At 51.0% G+C, this 18,037-nt stretch overlaps 1 protein-coding gene across 3 annotated transcripts in view; it reads left to right on the top strand.

Moving 5' to 3' along the window:
• TCF20 (transcription factor 20) overlaps positions 1-18,037 on the top strand; it is a 104,565-nt gene that overhangs the window by 41,456 nt on the left and 45,072 nt on the right. For all 3 annotated transcript variants that reach the window (XM_059187152.1, XM_059187153.1, XM_059187154.1), the window contains one exon: positions 7,091-12,763. In XM_059187152.1, coding sequence (XP_059043135.1) covers positions 7,127-12,763 — 5,637 coding nt within the window. In that variant the 5' untranslated portion in view covers positions 7,091-7,126. Of the gene's footprint in view, positions 1-7,090; positions 12,764-18,037 lie in introns of those variants that run through there.

Genomic DNA, 18,037 nt, shown 5'->3' with positions numbered 1-18,037 from the left:
GAAGGCCTGATTGTACTGAGATCTGTCAGCCACTGAGAAAAATCCAGACTCTGCAACTCTGCAAAAAGGATATAGAATTTGAAATATCAAGTCACCGGGCAAGTCTTTGTGCCGGATTGATCTCTTTAGGAAGATCCCACGTTTGCACATAACCTAAAACAGCATGGATAGATCCAAACTGTGAACTCCGAGCAAATTTCAAGATTTCTTTTTTTAAAATGCTTCCCAGTTTGTGAGCGTCTTGCTGCTGGAACAAGGCAGGCGTCTGCCAGAATACAGACGGGATTTTAGGGGTGAGCATTCCATATCTCACCTCTCCATTTATGATGAATGTGTCGCTTGTTCTCATCTCTGAGCCTCAGTTTACAGGAAGGACCAGTAATGCTTCTCAGCACATGGCGAGGGTGAACTGCATTAACGTGTGTGCAGGGGCGCCTGGGTGGCTCAGTGGGTTAAGTAAGCCTCTGCCTTCGGCTCAGGTCATGATCTCGGGGTCCTGGGATCAGGCCCCCGCATCAGGCTATCTGCTCAGCAGGGAGCCTGCGTCTCCTTCTCTCTCTGCCTACTCGTGATCTCAATCTCTGTCAAATAAATAAATAAAATCTTTTTTAAAAAGTAGATGAGAATCAGTTTTACTAAAAGCAAAACAAAACATGTGTGTGCAGGGCCTGACCCAGTACGGGGCCTGTGTCAGGTCTGCAGTGAACAGGACGGGGCTGTGCAGTGTAGTAAATCTGGCACAAGTGTTTGTCAGGTTTTTTAAAAACCCGATTTGGGTGCTCCTTGCTGGATTTGTGCTGCAGTGAAAGAAAGAACGTGGGCTTCAGAACTGAGTTGTAGCCTGTCCGTTCCAGTTTATTCCAGAAGAGTGACTTCCGGCAAATTCTGTCATTTATCTGTTTTTGTTTCCTCATCTGTGAGAAGTTGAAGTATACATAAAGCCACACAGCAGGTGACACGTAGGATCAATGGTAGCTGTTACCACATTAGTAGCACGTACCTTAGGCCGTGATTAAAGGCAAATATACTTTACTATGTTTGTTATCACTGAGCAGAGAAAAGCCAGAGAATTCTGTTTTTAAGGGAGAGTTGTAGAGAAGATCACGTTTCCGGAGCTCTTAAGGTTCTGAGAGCCATGTGACTGACAAAGGGGGAAGGAATTTTTGGACCTGGGGATGCCTCAGAGAAGGCTTTGTGGTGAGAAAGGCAGGCGGCCTGGAGGGTACTGAGCAGTCGGAGAGGAGCAGAAGTTGGGTTGGGAAGATGCCAGAGGGCTTCAGGGCATGTGGGGAGGGGGACACTGTCAAGACTTGGGTGAAGAAAAGCCATCCCGGGTGACTGGTGCCGGGAAAGAGAACTTGGGGAGCTGTGACTCCCCAGAAAGATGAACGCTGTGGTGACAAGGGCCAGGGCGGTGAAGCGCCAATGCAGGATGTGGCGAAGCGGCAGGATTAGGTGACATCTTAAAGGGTCACAGGAGGAGATGAATTTGGGAGTATTCTAAAGCTTCTTGCTTGGGACAGCTGAGAGCTGATTGTGGTTTTCCTGGAGGATGGGAAGTTAGGTCAGTTGAGGAAAGAACATTTTTGTCACTGAAAATGAGTTGGTGACAGCCTAAGAATAAATACATTTTGTCATCTTTATAGAAATTATTCTAGCCACAAGTGACTGTTCTGTCCCCCCACTACTACCTAAGGAGGGCCGGAGGCCTTGTCTTCTGGCTCCGCATGGGCCCTAGAACCACAGCCACGTGGTTGGTAAGTGCTGTGGACCCCCCCACCTCCCACCCCATCCCTGGAGGCCAGAGCCCAGCACCTGCTTGCCTCTCTGTTTCTGGTATCCCATCCGGTTCTGAACCCTGGGCATTTCTTACTTGCAGCTTGGCTGTACGTTTTTTTCTGACATTTCTAGGTGTTTTGTTTTTTTAGTTCCTCTGGTATGCCATATTGCATGAAGTAGAAGTCTCTCACTCTCCAAGTGATAATATCCTACTCTGAAATCCCAGGACTAAGAGAAGAACTATATTAGTCAGGGTCCTATAGGAAGCAGATGGCACACTCAAACAGGGTAATTTGAGGAGCATTTAATTGTATCATTGAGGAGAAAGGAGGCTTTCTGTTCCAGATATGAAGAGTTTTGATAGAGGAATTAAGGGTTTATCCCACTGTCAGAAGAACAGGGGGTTGAGAAGGTCAGGGAAGCTGTGCCCGACCAGCTCAGGCTTTGGGACCACAGTGAGTGGTTCTCAGGAGCTTGTGGAGAAGCCGCCAAGCATCTGCGTCTGCTGGTGCAGCTCCCTCTGGGGCTACCAGTTTCTCCTTTTTCTTCTGTTTTTCAAATCTCTCTTGTGCTCTCTGCATATGTGCTGGAAAGAAGTTTATGGGAAGTAGCTCCCAGCTTCTGATATGCAGAGGAGGGCTTAGAAGGAGAGTCCTCACGGACCACGCGGTTCAGAATTTCAGAATTGCCAGAATTGCGACTTTTCACAAAGGGGTGAGCAGGGGTGGGGGCCCCAGTGGGGAAGACAGGGCCTCCTGGGTCAGCGGCAGCAGTGTTACTACCTCCAGCCTGAAAGGCAAGAGGAGGAAGCAGTTCCTAGGAACTGGGAGAAATTCCTGGTGAAAGTGGCTGTTAGGTTTGCCCAAAGGGGACGTGGCCATTGGTGACCATCTGAGCCAGGCCAGCCGCAGCACCTGCAGGGTTGGAGCTCAGAGAGCACAGACCGCCCCCCACCCCCAGCTCTCTTCCTGCCTTTTCCCCGCTCTTCCCAACCAGGCTGCCAGAAGCCAGGGGTACCGGAGCCTCTTAGAGTCCTTACTGTGGCCCCTCCGGGAACATAGAGCAGGGCGGAGATGGGTGAGGAGGGAGGCTGGAGGACAACCAGCTACAGCAGCGGCCGGAACTAGAAGCACAGAGCGAGTTTTTATCTTGGGAGGCGAAGCATTTTTTCCAAGGAGGGGAAGGAGAAGCAGCAGAAAAACAGTGGTTAAGCCTGAACTGAAAGAGGAGACAGGTGCTTACAAAGACCGTGGAGGGGAACCTGCGTTGAGGACAGTTTGTAGAACTTGCGGAGAAGAGTGGACTGGGGGGTGGCGTGGCGCTGGGCAGGGGAAGGAGGGAGGACAGCGGGGGCCGCCCTTGTCTTCCGGAAGGTGGCGCGGCCGTGGGCCCCGGGCTGGGGTGGAGAGCAGGCCCCGGGCAGGTGCTGTGGTTGCCGCGAGGTCGGTGTGCGGACCCAGGCTGTGAACATAAAGGCAGTAAGTTCGGGACCTTGCTAGTCAACTCCACAGCCCTCTGAAACCATTCGGAAAGCTAGGAAAACAGAAGAAAATCGAAAAAGGGGAAGTCAGGGAAAGGGAGAGTTGGGGAGGGAGGTGCACTGGGAAAGCTCCCTTCAGAGTGCTGCGCAAATTCCTCACCGGAGACTGACTTCCTTTGGAGCTTCCTTTGGAGCGGTCAAACTTTCTTCAGCCACGTCTGTATTCTTTCAAACAAGGAAATTCAGGCTCTTGTCATTATTAATCACGATGCTTCAAAACTAACTATGTTTGCTTTTTTTAAAATGATAGGCTAGTATACTGGAATGATCTCTATTAGTAGCTTATTTTATAATGCTAATACTAAAATTACAGATACTCTGGGCTGACATTTTCCATTACTGGTATACTTGGTTTTCCTGGTTGCTTTATGTGGAACTTCTCAAACAGATGAACTTGGTTCACTTTCTTGCGACCGGATCCTTCCTATATACTAAGAATATTTAGCGTGACCTGTACCTTGCAGGAGGTACTTGGCTGGGAATTTCTTCTTTTTCGTCGGGTCCATAAACCAGAACTATAAGAGGGAGAAGGGCATCCGGCAGGACAGGGAACCTCCAGAGAAGGGCTGAGCACAGGCTTCTGAGAAATAGTACCCAAATGTCTGACCCTGTGCCACTCGGGTTTCCCAGGGACCACGGTAGGACTGGCTGAGGGAAACTGCTCTTCAGCTCTTAGAAGCTCCTGCTAAGGAAAAATTTGGAGCAAGTGACGTTGTTTATACACAGATTTTCAGTAGCCTGATTTTATTTACAGAAGGCTTTAATTAAACAACATGTAAAATATTTAGTTGTGGAGAGGTTATCTCTTGAGAAAGCTTTTAGTTTCACTAAAACTTCCAGATTTAGTCTTTTTGTCCACCATAACCCATCTGAACTGCTTTCCATCATGCAGAGGAGGCCACCGGCCCCAAGAGCCAGAATAGAGGCACACCACAAACACGGGACACACCTGTGCGGACACAGTGTTTCTGGCAGTGCTGGGAATAGTGGGGAAGGTCCTGGTGAAGGGAGAGCAGAGAAGGGACACGCGGGAAGCATTGTTGATGGCCGCCCATTTTCACGGCCGACCTCTGACGGGCCCGGTGGCCGCTGGTGCTGACCGCATCCCGGATCCTCCGGGTAGTGTAGCATTAGGAACAGGACCCGAGGGGCCTGCTGCTCAACAGCCTGCTGAGCTCCGTGCTTTGGTCTCATCATCTGTAAAGCGAGGACATCCATGCTGTGAGGGCCAGTGTCGGTGCGTGTGAAGGGCGGCTGCCGTACCAGGCGGGCTCTCCGTGAGCCGCCGTCTTTGCCCAGCAGAGTCACTGGAGCACGGAGAGCAATCAGGTCTGTCGCAGAGCCATTCTGAGGACATGAGAAGCGGTTTCCTTTAGCTCCTGAGATTATTTGTACTGGAATGTTGAAAGATGATTTGGGGTCATGCGATTATGTAATCAAACTTAATATCAAAGTAGTAGACTCTGGTCTAGCTATTTTAGACTGAAGGTATTTCAGGACGAAGTGGGGCAGCGCTCTGAGTTTGGAGTTAACGGACCGTCTTCGGCCATGACCCACGTTTACTCTCTAAAGCCTCTTTAGGGCTCTCCTGTAGATTCAAGTTGGGCTTTTTCCCTTGGAACTGGGCCTGGAGGATTTTTCAGGCAGGGTGTTAGCATCCTCCAGCTCTGCTTTTAGATCGATCATGTTCTATTTTCTCTTGCGCAGCTCTCATCTCCCCACCCCACCACCACCTCTGAGTAGGTACGTTCTAGCCTAGTTCTCGCAAACCCAGTTCTTATGCCGTTTGCGGGTTCACCGAATGCCTGCTGCGCGCTCTTCGCCATTCTGGTGACATGAGGGTTACAGCAAGGCATGAAGTCTCCGGCCTTCAGGAAGCTGACATTCTAGTGGGGGTGGGGAGACGGATAGTACGCAAGTAGCCCATCTGTGTCTGTCTGTGTCTGTGGGGCCAAGTGCTGGAGAGGGAGATGGGGAGAGCCGTGTGGAGGGAGCTGTTGTGGATAGGATGGCCAAGGGAGGCCTTCCCAGTCCGTTGACATTTGCCCAGAGACCAGAGAAGGAAGGGGGCAAGCTGTGCTGCTGCTGGGAAGCACATCGCGGGCTAGAGCAGGAGTCCTCTAGAAACGTCTCTGGTGCTCCCGGGAGCAGGACGCGCAGCAGGACTACAGCAGAGCGTGGTAGGGCAGGAGGTTAGAGAGGTAATGGGCTGGAGACAGGGCTCCCGAAAGCAGCTTCACTTGAATGAGAGGGGGAGCCCCCAGTGGGGTTGGAGATAAGGAATTCAGCTTACCGTTTAAAAGGGTCACTGACTTTCCTGCCAGCAAGTTTATGCTAGCTTAGTAAGTCATTGTAGTAAAACTCTGTCCTAACTCACCCTAACCCATAGGTATTTCACAGCTTTTTTTTTTTTGGTGGGGGTGGGGGAGGTAGAGGGAGAGGGGGAGAGAGACTCTTAAGCAGGCTCCGTACCCATCCTGGGGCCTGACATGGGTCTCGACCTCACAGCCCTGAGATGATGACCTGAGCCGAAGCTTAAGAGTCGAGCGCTTAACTGACTGAACCACAGAGGCACTTCTCGCCACTTCTTTTTTAAATAATTGATTTAAAGACTTTTATAGTAGTTTGGCCATGTTCTACTCAGCTGACTCTGAGAAGGAGATAGGCCCAGGCAAAAGGCAAAATAAAATTATCTCTTGATTAGTTTTCTAAGAGGAGTGGTGCATTATATGCTAATTACATTAGCGAAGGTAATGCAAAGTGTCGACCCAATCAGATGCCTTTGGGAAGCGTCTAGGTCCTAGCTTGATGAATTTTTCCTTTCCTCCGTGTCTCATGCTATCCTCCAAAGCGACCGTTACAATTCCATCTTTCACAGTAATAATAATAATAATAATAATAATAACTCTGCAAATACTAGATTGGCAGATAAAGGGTGTTAGAGGTGCCGGAACTTCTTGCACCCTCCAGAAAAATCTGGAAGAATGGTCACTGCTGTGTTAGCTTATGCTGCTTAGTCCTTTGTCCCTGGGAGTTAAGGATAGATAGTTGAAGGGAGGACTGCCTTGCGCACAGTTACGGGTCAGGAAAGAGATGAAGCCCTAGGTGTGTGCTGCAGCCGTGAGCAATCCAGGTGGTGAGAAGACTTGAGTGTCCTGGGGTCGCCGGTCCTCACGGGTAGTAGGTAATCACAGGAAATCTGCACTAACGTGCATTTGAACATGAGAGACTGATTTCTGTTCCCCGGGCGAGTTCTGTTTCTCAAAGTCAGGGAGGGCGGGGACAGCCAGTGGAGGCATTGCCTCGTCATTATTTGAGACCTTAGTCCCGCGATCAGGCTAATACAGGAAAGCCAATAGATGAAATGTTTTTTTCAACCTCCCCAACATAATTAGAAGATTGACTTAAAAATTGTTGGGTTTTTTTAATTAACAGTAATAGCACAGCCCCATATTTTAGCCCAGTTGGATGTTGGGGGCTCATTTATTTAATAATGAGGTCTGGTGTTTTGTTTTTTTTCTGTACCAAATTTGCATTTACTCAGAATGTTTCTTTTCATCCTCCCATAGACGTCTGCCTCACCATTGAGGCCATTTCTCTGCTTATTGGCACTTTCAGAAATGGACAGGACAAGAAATGAAAGGAAGTTCAAACCGGTCCCCTTCATCTGGGCATCTGAATTATTGTACCCCCTCCATCACCCAGACTTGATTTCCTTTGTGCAGAGGAGATGCGTGTCTGATATTTCTCTCTCTCCTCTTCCGTTTCCAGGAGGGCTGTTGGCCTGCTGCTGTGCTGCTGAACAGTATGCAGTCCTTCCGGGAGCAAAGCAGTTACCACGGAGACCAGCAGAGCTACCCGCAGGAGGTACACAGCTCATCCCGGATAGAAGATTTCAGCCCGCGTCAGGCCCAGATGTTCCAGAATTTTGGGGGTGCAGGCGGCGGCGGCGGCAGCAGCAGCAGCAGCAGTGGTGGGCGACGAGGATCGGCGGCTGCGGCAGCGATGGCTAGCGAAACCTCTGGCCACCAGGGCTACCAGGGCTTCAGGAAAGAGGCTGGAGACTTCTACTACATGGCAGGCAGCAAAGACCCTGTGACAACAGGAACCCCGCAGCCGCCTCAGCGAAGGCCTTCGGGGCCGGTGCAGAGCTACGGACCGCCCCAGGGGAGCAGCTTTGGCAATCAGTATGGGAGCGAGGGGCACGTGGGCCAGTTTCAAGCCCAGCACTCGGCCCTCGGTGGGGTGTCTCACTATCAGCAGGATTACACGGGGCCTTTCTCTCCAGGAAGCGCTCAGTACCAGCAGCAGGCCTCCAGCCAGCAGCAGCAGCAGCAGCAGGTGCAGCAGCTGAGACAGCAGCTCTACCAGTCCCACCAGCCTCTGCCACAGGCCACCGGCCAGCCGGCATCCGCAGCGTCCCATCTGCAGCCGATGCAGCGGCCCTCCGCGCTGCCGTCGTCCGCGTCCGGGTACCAGCTGCGGGTCGGTCAGTTCGGCCAGCACTACCAGTCCTCCGCCGCCTCCTCGTCCTCCTCCTTCCCTTCGCCGCAGCGTTTCAGCCAGTCCGGCCAGAGCTACGACGGCAGTTACAGCGTGAATGCGGGGTCCCAGTACGAGGGACACGGCGTGGGTTCTAACGCGCAGGCGTACGGCACGCAGTCCAACTACAGCTACCAGCCTCAGTCTGTGAAGGGCTTTGAGCCGGCCAAGATTCCCCAGGGGACACAGCAGGGGCAGGCGCCCGCGCAGCCCCCACAGCCCCCGCCGCAGCATGTGATGCAGTACACGAACACCGCCACCAAGCTGCCCCTGCAGGCCCAGGTGGGGCAGTACAGCCAGCCCGAGGTTCCGGTGCGGTCGCCCATGCAGTTCCACCAGAACTTCAGCCCCATCTCCAACCCTTCCCCCGCGGCCTCTGTGGTGCAGTCTCCAAGCTGCAGCTCCACCCCGTCCCCCCTGATGCAGAGCGGGGAGAACCTCCAGTGTGGGCAAGGCAGTGTGCCCATGGGTTCCAGAAACCGAATTTTACAGCTAATGCCCCAGCTGAGCCCAACGCCCTCCATGATGCCCAGTCCTAATTCGCACGCCGCAGGCTTCAAAGGGTTTGGCCTAGAAGGAGTGCCGGAAAAGCGACTGACAGACCCCGGGCTGAGTAGTTTGAGCGCCCTGAGTACGCAGGTGGCCAATCTTCCTAATACCGTTCAGCACATGCTACTTTCCGACGCCCTGACACCTCAGAAGAAGACCTCCAAGAGGCCCTCCTCCTCTTCGAAGAAAGCGGACAGCTGCACAAACTCCGAAGGCTCCTCCCAGCCTGAGGAACAGCTCAAGTCCCCCATGGCCGAGTCGCTGGACGGAGGCTGCTCGAGCAGCTCCGAGGACCAAGGCGAGCGGGTGAGGCAGCTCAGTGGCCAGAGCACCAGCTCCGACACCACCTACAAGGGCGGGACCTCCGAGAAAGCGGGCTCCTCCCCAGCCCAGGGCGCTCAGAGCGAGGCCCCCAGACTCAGTGCCAGTCCCGTGGCCAGAGAAGAGGCTGCCTCGCCTGGTGCTAAGGACACACCACTGTCGTCCGAGGGCAACCCCAAAGTCAACGAGAAGACCGTTGGCGTGATTGTCTCCCGGGAAGCCATGACAGGTCGGGTCGAAAAGCCTGGTGCACAAGATAAAGGCTCCCAGGAGGAGGATCCCACAGCCACGCAGAGGCCACCCAGCGCTGGAGGGCCAAAGGAGACCAGTCACCCGTCGGTCCCACAGCCAGAGCCCCCGGGGGGAGGGAGCAAAGGAAACAAGCATGTAGATAATAACTCCAACCACAATGGAGAGGGAAATGGCCAGGGCGGGCACTCGGCGGTGGGCCCCGGTTTTATAGGCAGGAGTGAGCCCAGCAAATCTCCTGGCAGCCTGCGCTATAGTTACAAAGACAGTTTCGGGTCAGCCGTGCCGAGAAACGTCAGTAGCTTTCCTCAGTACCCTACAGGACAAGATAAGGGGGACTTCTCTGGCCACGGGGAGCGCAAGGGGAGGAACGAGAAGTTCCCCAGCCTGCTGCAGGAAGTGCTTCAGGGCTACCATCACCACCCGGACAGGAGGTACTCCAGGAGTGCGCAAGAGCATCAGGGCATGGCGGGGGGCCTGGAAGCAGCCACGAGGCCTAATGTCTTAGTCAGTCAAACCAATGAGTTAGCTAGCAGGGGTCTCTTGAACAAGAGCATCGGGTCCCTATTAGAAAACCCGCACTGGGGCCCTTGGGAAAGGAAGTCAAGCGGCACGGCTCCCGAAATGAAACAGATCAATTTGGCTGACTATCCGATTCCCAGAAAGTTTGAAATAGAGCCGCAGTCATCGGCCCATGAGCCCGGGGGTTCCCTCTCTGAAAGAAGATCCGTGATCTGTGACATTTCTCCACTAAGACAGATTGTCAGGGACCCGGGGGCTCACTCACTGGGACACATGGGTACCGACGCCAGACTTGGGAGGAGTGATCGGCTCAATCCAAGTTTAAGTCAGTCGGTCATTCTTCCCGGTGGGTTGGTATCCATGGAAGCGAAGCTGAAATCCCAGAGCGGGCAGATAAAAGAGGAAGATTTTGAACAGTCCAAATCTCAAGCTAGCTTCAACAACAAGAAATCTGGAGACCACTGCCATCCTGCCAGCATCAAGCACGAGTCTTACCGAGGCAATGCCAGTCCTGGAGCAGCTCACGATTCCATCGCAGACTACGGCCCTCAAGACAGCAGACCCACGCCAATGCGGCGGGTTCCTGGCAGAGTCGGTGGCCGGGAGGGCATGAGGGGTCGGTCCCCTTCGCAGTATCATGATTTCTCAGAAAAACTGAAGATGTCTCCTGGGAGGAGCAGAGGCCCAGGGGGAGACCCGCATCACATGAACCCACACATGACCTTTTCGGAGCGGGCCAACCGCACTTCTTTACACGCGCCATTCTCTCCCAACTCAGAAAGCCTGGCCTCTGCTTACCACGCCAACACTCGGGCTCATGCTTACGGGGACCCCAGCGCAGGTTTGAATTCTCAGCTCCATTATAAGAGACAGATGTACCAACAGCAGCAAGACGAGTACAAAGACTGGAGCAGCAGCTCTGCTCAGGGAGTGATCGCCGCCGCGCAGCACAGGCAGGAGGGACCACGGAAGAGCCCGAGGCAGCAGCAGTTTCTCGACAGAGTGCGGAGCCCTCTGAAAAACGACAAAGATGGTATGATGTATGGCCCACCAATGGGGACTTACCATGACCCCAGCGGTCAGGAAGGGGGGCGCTGCCTCATGTCTGCCGATGGTCTGTCTAACAAAGGCATCGAGTTGAAGCACGGCTCCCAGAAGTTACAACAAGAATCATGTTGGGATCTTTCCCGGCAGACTTCTCCAGCCAAAAGCAGCGGTCCTCCGGGGATGTCCAATCAGAAGAGGTACGGGCCACCCCACGAGGCTGACGGACACGGGCTGACCGACACGCCGCAGTCATCCAAACCCAGTAATGTTATGCTCAGGCTCCCGGGCCAAGAGGATCATTCTTCTCAAAACCCCTTAATCATGCGGAGGCGGGTGCGTTCCTTTATCTCTCCCATTCCCAGCAAGAGGCAGTCACAGGATGTGAAAAACAGTAACACGGAAGATAAAGGGCGTCTCCTTCACCCACCGAAAGAAGGCGCCGACCGAGCGTTCAATTCCTATGCGCATCTCTCTCACAGCCAGGATGTCAAATCCATCCCGAAGAGAGAATCCTCCAAGGATCTTCCAAGTCCAGATAGCAGAAACTGCCCTGCGGTTACCCTCACAAGTCCTGCTAAGACCAAAATTCTGCCCCCTCGCAAAGGCCGGGGCTTGAAATTGGAAGCTATAGTTCAGAAGATCACGTCCCCAAACATCAGGAGGAGTGCGTCCTCAAACAGCGCGGAAGCCGGGGGAGACACGGTCACTCTCGATGACATTCTGTCATTGAAGAGTGGCCCTCCCGAAGGTGGCAGTGTTGCTGGTCAGGATGCCGAGATGGAGAAGAGAAAAGGTGAGCTGGTGCCTGACCTGGTCTGTCCAACAAGCCAGGACCTGAACATCGAAAAGCCCCTGCCAAGGGCTTCAGAGGAGTGGCGTGGCGGTGGGGACGACAAAGTGAAGACCGAGACGCACCCGGAGACGGTCACTGCTGGAAAGGACCCCCCTGGCACCATGACATCTGTGACCTCACAGAAGCCTGGGGGTAACCAGGGGAGACCAGATGGTTCCCTTGGTGGGACTGCACCCTTAATCTTCTCGGACTCAAAGAATGTACCTCCAGCGGGCGTGTCGGCCCCTGAGGCAAACCCCAAGGCTGAGGAGAAAGAGAACGATACAGTGACGATTTCCCCCAAACAAGAGGGTTTCCCCCCGAAGGGGTACTTCCCATCAGGAAAGAAGAAGGGGAGACCCATCGGTAGTGTGAACAAGCAAAAGAAACAGCAGCCACCACCTCCGCCCCCTCAGCCCCCTCAGATACCAGAAGCTTCTGCGGATGGAGAGCCAAAGCCAAAAAAGCAGAGGCAAAGGCGGGAGAGGAGGAAGCCTGGGGCACAGCCAAGGAAGCGGAAAACCAAACAAGCAGTTCCCATCGTGGAACCCCAAGAACCTGAGATCAAACTAAAGTATGCCACCCAGCCACTGGATAAAACCGATGCCAAGAACAAGTCTTTTTTCCCTTACATCCATGTAGTAAATAAGTGTGAACTTGGAGCCGTGTGTACAATCATCAATGCCGAGGAGGAGGAGCAGACCAAATTGGTGAGGGGTCGGAAGGGGCAGAGGTCGCTGACACCGCCCCCCAGCAGCACAGAAAGCAAGGCGCTGCCAGCCTCGTCCTTCATGCTGCAGGGCCCCGTGGTGACCGAGTCTTCTGTCATGGGGCACCTGGTGTGCTGTCTGTGTGGCAAGTGGGCCAGTTACCGCAACATGGGCGACCTCTTTGGACCCTTTTACCCGCAAGATTATGCAGCCACTCTCCCGAAGAACCCGCCCCCGAAGCGGGCCGCGGAGATGCAGAGCAGAGTGAAAGTGCGGCACAAAAGCGCTTCGAATGGCTCCAAGACGGACACTGAGGAGGAGGAGGAGCAGCAGCAGAAGGAGCAGAGGAGCCTGGCCGCGCACCCCAGGTTCAAGCGGCGACACCGCTCGGAAGACTGCGGCGGCGGCGGCCCTCGCTCCCTGGCCCGGGGCCTCCCCTGTAAGAAGGCCACCGCCGAGGGCAGCAGCGACAAGACTGCTTTGGACTCAAAGCCCTCCGTGCCCACCACTTCGGAAGGGGGCCCCGAGCTGGAGTTACAAATTCCTGAACTACCTCTTGACAGCAATGAATTTTGGGTCCACGAGGGTTGTATTCTCTGGGCCAATGGAATCTACCTGGTCTGCGGCCGGCTCTACGGCCTGCAGGAGGCGCTGGAAATAGCCAGAGAGATGGTGAGTGTGCCCTCCCCCCCACCCCCAAATCCGGGGGGCGGGGGGCTCGCCCTGCCTCTTCCCGCCTTCTGCTCCCCTCTTTCCCTCTTGCACTCGCCCCAGCCCCGCCAGTCGGACTGATCGTTCCCCCAGGTTGGAGCCCCTAAGCCCACAGGAGGGGTGGAAAATGAAGTGATTTGGAAGATTTGTTTAACTTTCATTTTTATGGGTAGTGCTGACCCTAGGTGGCAGAGTCCTGCTGGGGCAGCCCTGAGAGGCAGAGCAAGCTAGCGTGTGTCGTGTCGTGTCCCCCCCCTGCCCCCCAGCCCGCCCAGTACTCTGCCACCTTCCTCTTTCTGCACCATAAGCTTTTGCTGCTAGTTGTTTTATTTATTGGTCCTTTTCTCCCATTTTTCAACATCTGCCTCTGTAATACTTACAGAGTACCCTGTGATTCTGTTTCCTTTCCTCTCAAACTCTTCCCTTCTCTGGAATTACTCATTCACGTTAGGCTTCTCTTGGACCACATCGCTCTAATCCAAGCTTGACAACAGGATGTTCATTCTTTAGGTCGGTTTCGTAACTGTTATCCTGGGGTGTTCCTAGTCATTGTCACTCCCTTCTTCCAGCGAATGCCTTTCTTAGTCTTTGCCTGTCTTTGCCTTTCTTAGTCTGCGCCCTCATTTAACGCTGCGCATTGTCCCTCGGGAGTTTCCCGAGATGGGTGTGTGGGAGGAAAAATACTTGGGAGACTTGTCTTGGGTGAGAATATGTCTCTGTCCCATCCTCATGTTTGCTTGAGGGTTGGGTATGGAATTCTAGATTTGAAATCATTTTCTCTCACTGTCTTAGAGTCCTGGCTCCCGACTTGGCCTTGAGCTTCTGGTGCTGCAGTCGAGGAGACGGGGCCGTTGGTGGTTTTCAGTCCTTGGTATGAGTATGTGGACTGCCTTTCTCCTCTGAAGCGTTTGAGGATCTTCTCGGTATCCCTTGGGGTGGGTCTTTTCATTCTCCACTGGGAGATCTTGCCATCTGTAAACTCCTGTGTCCCACTTGGGGAAGTTTGTCCTCTGTTGTTTCTTGGATAATTTCCTTCCGTCTGTTTTCTTGGTTCTTTCTGGAATCCTCTGAATTAGGTACCTCCTGGATTGATCCTCTGGCTTTACCTTTTCACTCCTGGGTTTTCTCTCTCTTTCTCTGCCTTTTTGTTCTCATTTCTCCACGCTCTCTCCAGCTGTACCATCTAACTTTTTATTTATTTATCTTCGTTTCTGATACTCTCAGAACATCGTTCTTCTCTGAACGTCTCTGTCGCGGGGACCTGCTTGAATTAGGCTGGGTTAGGGACCTAACTCCTCTTAAAATTTTGAGCCAACGACCTGGTTTCTGGCCCCACTTTCTGAGACGCCTGCATCCCCGGCTCTGTGCCCCTCAGTGGCTGGTGTTCTAGTGGCCCCTCCCCTGCGCCCGCTCGTTCCTCTCCCTGCCTTTCAGACTGCTGGGTCGTACCCTTTTTGTCTGATTTCCAGCGTCCGGAAATGGGGACATCTCTCGTGTGTGTTCCCTTTCTCGTTCTTGGTGTCCTCAAGAAGTTGCCGTATAAGTTCGTCCCTTTATCTTTGTGGGAAGCGAAAAGATGTGGAAATGGACGTTCAGCCTATGATGCTTAGTGACATGAAATTTTTGTGTTAATTCATATTTAAAATTTACCATACTTGACAAATACACTGATGATTTTCAGTCATAGTGAAGAAAGGTCGTATCAGCCAGGATCCATAGTATTTTGGGCTACTTGATACTATTCTTTTGCTCGCCCCCTACACTTCACCAGAAGCACTCTATTTTATCATAGCATTGTTTCCAGAATTTACCACAGTGTCTGATAAAAAGGAAGTCAAAGCTATAAACTATAATACAAAATGTTATTTAATATGAAGTTTATATACTTTTTATATTAGAACATTCTAATTCAGTCACATGAGGAGCTTGCTTTCCCTCTAAGAGCCTCCCCCACCAGGGGAGTTTTTTTCCCTCCCTCCTTCCCTCTCCATCCCCACAGTCACTCCCAATCCCCAGGTTTGAAATAGATTGGCTTCTCAGACACGGTGACATTTCATAATGCAAAAGTCTTAAAGGGACATGGCATTTAAGACCCTAAAGTACAGGATTCTTTAAATAGTCAGTTCTGGGTACTCCCTAATCCATCAGTCATCGTCTCGCCCTAGTTGGTGGCCTGCCTGCCATATTTAGTGGTTTGTTTTGTTTTGTTTATTTGTTATTTTAGGTGTGTGTCCCTGCCCATCTGCCAGTGTTTTTTTTATTTCAACAGAGAATATTATTAATATCTCTCAGAGTAACTTCTGTGTGTAAATGGTTGAACATTCTGTAGCAGTAATTGGTAACTGGTAATCAGCAGGCTGACTCCTGCCCACCAGACCCTTAAATCCTATGCCTCAGTCTAGGTCTAGTTGATAGAAAGTAGGGGCACCTGAGAACACTGTGACCACCCTAACCACAGGTGGCCCCTGTGTCCCAGAAAGGTTGGTGACCCACAGGCCTGCCTTTTAAAATTACTCATCAGTAATGAGTAATGAGTAAAAGTGGCTTACTACTCATCAGCTTTGATCCCAAAGTAAAATCTGGCATGTTATAATTAGACCAGATATACTGAATATGAATAAATCATTCTCTCTTGCCCATCTCCCCCCCTTCATTGTCAGCTGGGTGGTTAAAATGACATGAAGCAATTTAGGTAGAGAATATTGAAGGCGTTTTTTGTTTTTTAAAATATTAATTCCAGCCTCTGCCACTTCAAAAGTACTGCAAATTACATGTTTTAAGGGATGAAAAGTTGGGACACTTCATTTAAAAGTTAAAGATATAAAAGCAGATATTTTTTGGGTGCCTGGGTGGCTCAGTGGGTTAAGCCTCTGCCTTCGGCTCAGGTCATGATCTCAGTGTCCTGGGATTGAGTCCTGCATCGGGCTCTCTGCTCAGCGGGGAGCCTTCTTCTCCTCCCTCTCTGCCTACTTGTGGTCTCTCTCTCTGTCCCCCCCCAAAAAAGCAGGTATTTTTGTGCTTAGGCTGCTCCTATATAGTAGAGGCTCTGAACTAGATTTTTGGGTTCTCTGGTCGCCCCCCGATGGCTCACACACCACCATCTCTTTTGATAACATGTTTTAGAACCCAAACAGTTGACCAGTCTTTTTTTCTTTTCAGTTGAGATGTAATTGACATATAACATTGTATTTGTTCCATGAAAAATCTTAGATAAATCTCTACTGTAGCTTTACGATTATTTCCTTACATTCTACTCACATGATGCCAGGCCCTTTAAAAATACTAAACTTTCTCTTCCCTCGATTCTGTTCTGTTTATGTAACAATCCTGTTTTAGAATAGAATGCTAGCTTTGTATATTGAATTTAATTTCTCAGTACACTCGCACATCTGTTTTACTCCCACAAGCCACCCAGTGAGATGGGAAGGGAAAAGAGAGAGACAGTACCATCCCGTTACCCTCACAATAAAGGATGACTTGGCTTTAGTGACACACGCTCAGGTGCTATATAGCCCAGGGATGTGTTGATTTTAAAAATGGTTAAAAAAAAATGCTGCTTTCCCTTTTTGAGCTGACTGATGTTCCACTATGACTACAAGATCTTTTTCTGTTTTATTTGCCCTAGGTTTATATTCTCCTTTTCCTGATGTACTTGAGAACAAATTAAAATTACACTAACTTGCCTTTTCTTATTTAATTTGATAGATGCTGTTTCAATTTGTCAAGGCCACTCTGAGTCTAGTTTTATCTTAGGTTTTAGCAGATGCTTTCAATTTCAGTCCGCTTAACAGGCCTGCCCAATCCTATCATGTTGAGATAAGGCCACATATATTTCATTAGAGATCCATTTTGGCCCATGTATTTATCAGGTGTTTTGACAAGCATGATATTATAACAAAATCATATGAAGTCCTCGAGAGACAGTAGCTCCCTCCCTGTAGGTGTCATACTGTGAAAATTATGGAAAACTAGAACATTCCTGTTCAGGCAGATGGCCTTTGCTGTCCTTCCTTTTTTGAGTGTGGAACTTAATCCATTCATTTCTGCACAGTCTTCTTTGGTTTTGTCTGACTTTGACTTCTGCTCGTTGATCTCGGTCTGATTATGTATGTGAGCCCACGGTGATCTCTGATCTGGTGTGGATGGCGTGATAGAGGCACTTGCCTCTTAAACAGACGTACATAGGACTTGGTATGTAGAAATCATGTTTGGTACATTTAGGAATGTGAAGGCCTTCAAGGTTCAGGGTTGCGTTGCCAGGAGAGCTGACCTGTGTTTATCCCTTCCCTTCCTTCCCCCATCACCTGGGCTGACAGCTCCCCTTCTGAGCAGATTCTTAACACCCTCCATGGGGATTTGTGTATGTTAACTGGATCTGGGTTAATTTCCTTTTTTTTTTTAAAGATTTTATTTATTTATTTGACAGAGATCACAAGTAGGCAGAGAGGGAGGCAGAGGCCAGGCGCTCCAGTTAATTTCCTTTGGATCAGTATATTAAAGATTATATTTAAAGGTTTTTTTTTTTCCCCAAATTTTATTTATTTAATCCCTGCACCCAATGTGGGGCTCAAACTCACAACCCTGAGATCAGGGGTTGCATGCGGTTTCTGACTGAGCCAGCCAGGGGCCCCTGAAGTTTATTTTTAAGACAAGTTTAAATAGATCATCCTCCATTTCTAATTTACTGTAAACTTTGACCAAAAAAAAAAAAAACCTGATTTGACAAGTATAAAATATTAATAGATCGATAACATTATGAAAATGTAACTGCATGTTAAAACATCAAAAACAGAGGCACCTGGGTGGCTCAGTGGGTTAAGCCTCTGCCTTCAGCTCAGGTCATGCTTCCCCGACCCCCACCTCTCTCTGTCTGCCTCTCTGCCTACTTGCGATCTCTCTCTCTCTGTCAAATAAATAAATAAAATCTTAAAAAAAAAACCCAAAACATAAAAAACAGATCAGTTAGCCTCTCTGGTCTTGTGTGAAATAAAGGCATTATCCTTTATGCTCCCTGAATTTCCATATGTGCTCCCTAAGTTAGTAGTGGGCCGCCCCGCGCCGAGGTCCTGCTGAAGCCTTCCCACGGAAACTCCTGGTCTCTGCTTTTGACTCAGCAGCCACAGGCGTGCCCCACAGTGACCGACCCTCCCCTCTATCCTCCCCTCATCCCTCCTCCCCGTCGCTCTCCCCGGCTTCCTTACATCCTTTGCTTTCCTCTCTAGTCCCCTCTAGAGG

This window comes from Mustela lutreola, chromosome 8, assembly GCF_030435805.1.
Source record: "Mustela lutreola isolate mMusLut2 chromosome 8, mMusLut2.pri, whole genome shotgun sequence".
Lineage (NCBI taxonomy): Eukaryota > Metazoa > Chordata > Mammalia > Carnivora > Mustelidae > Mustela > Mustela lutreola.
This window is presented reverse-complemented; position numbering and strand designations above follow the sequence as displayed.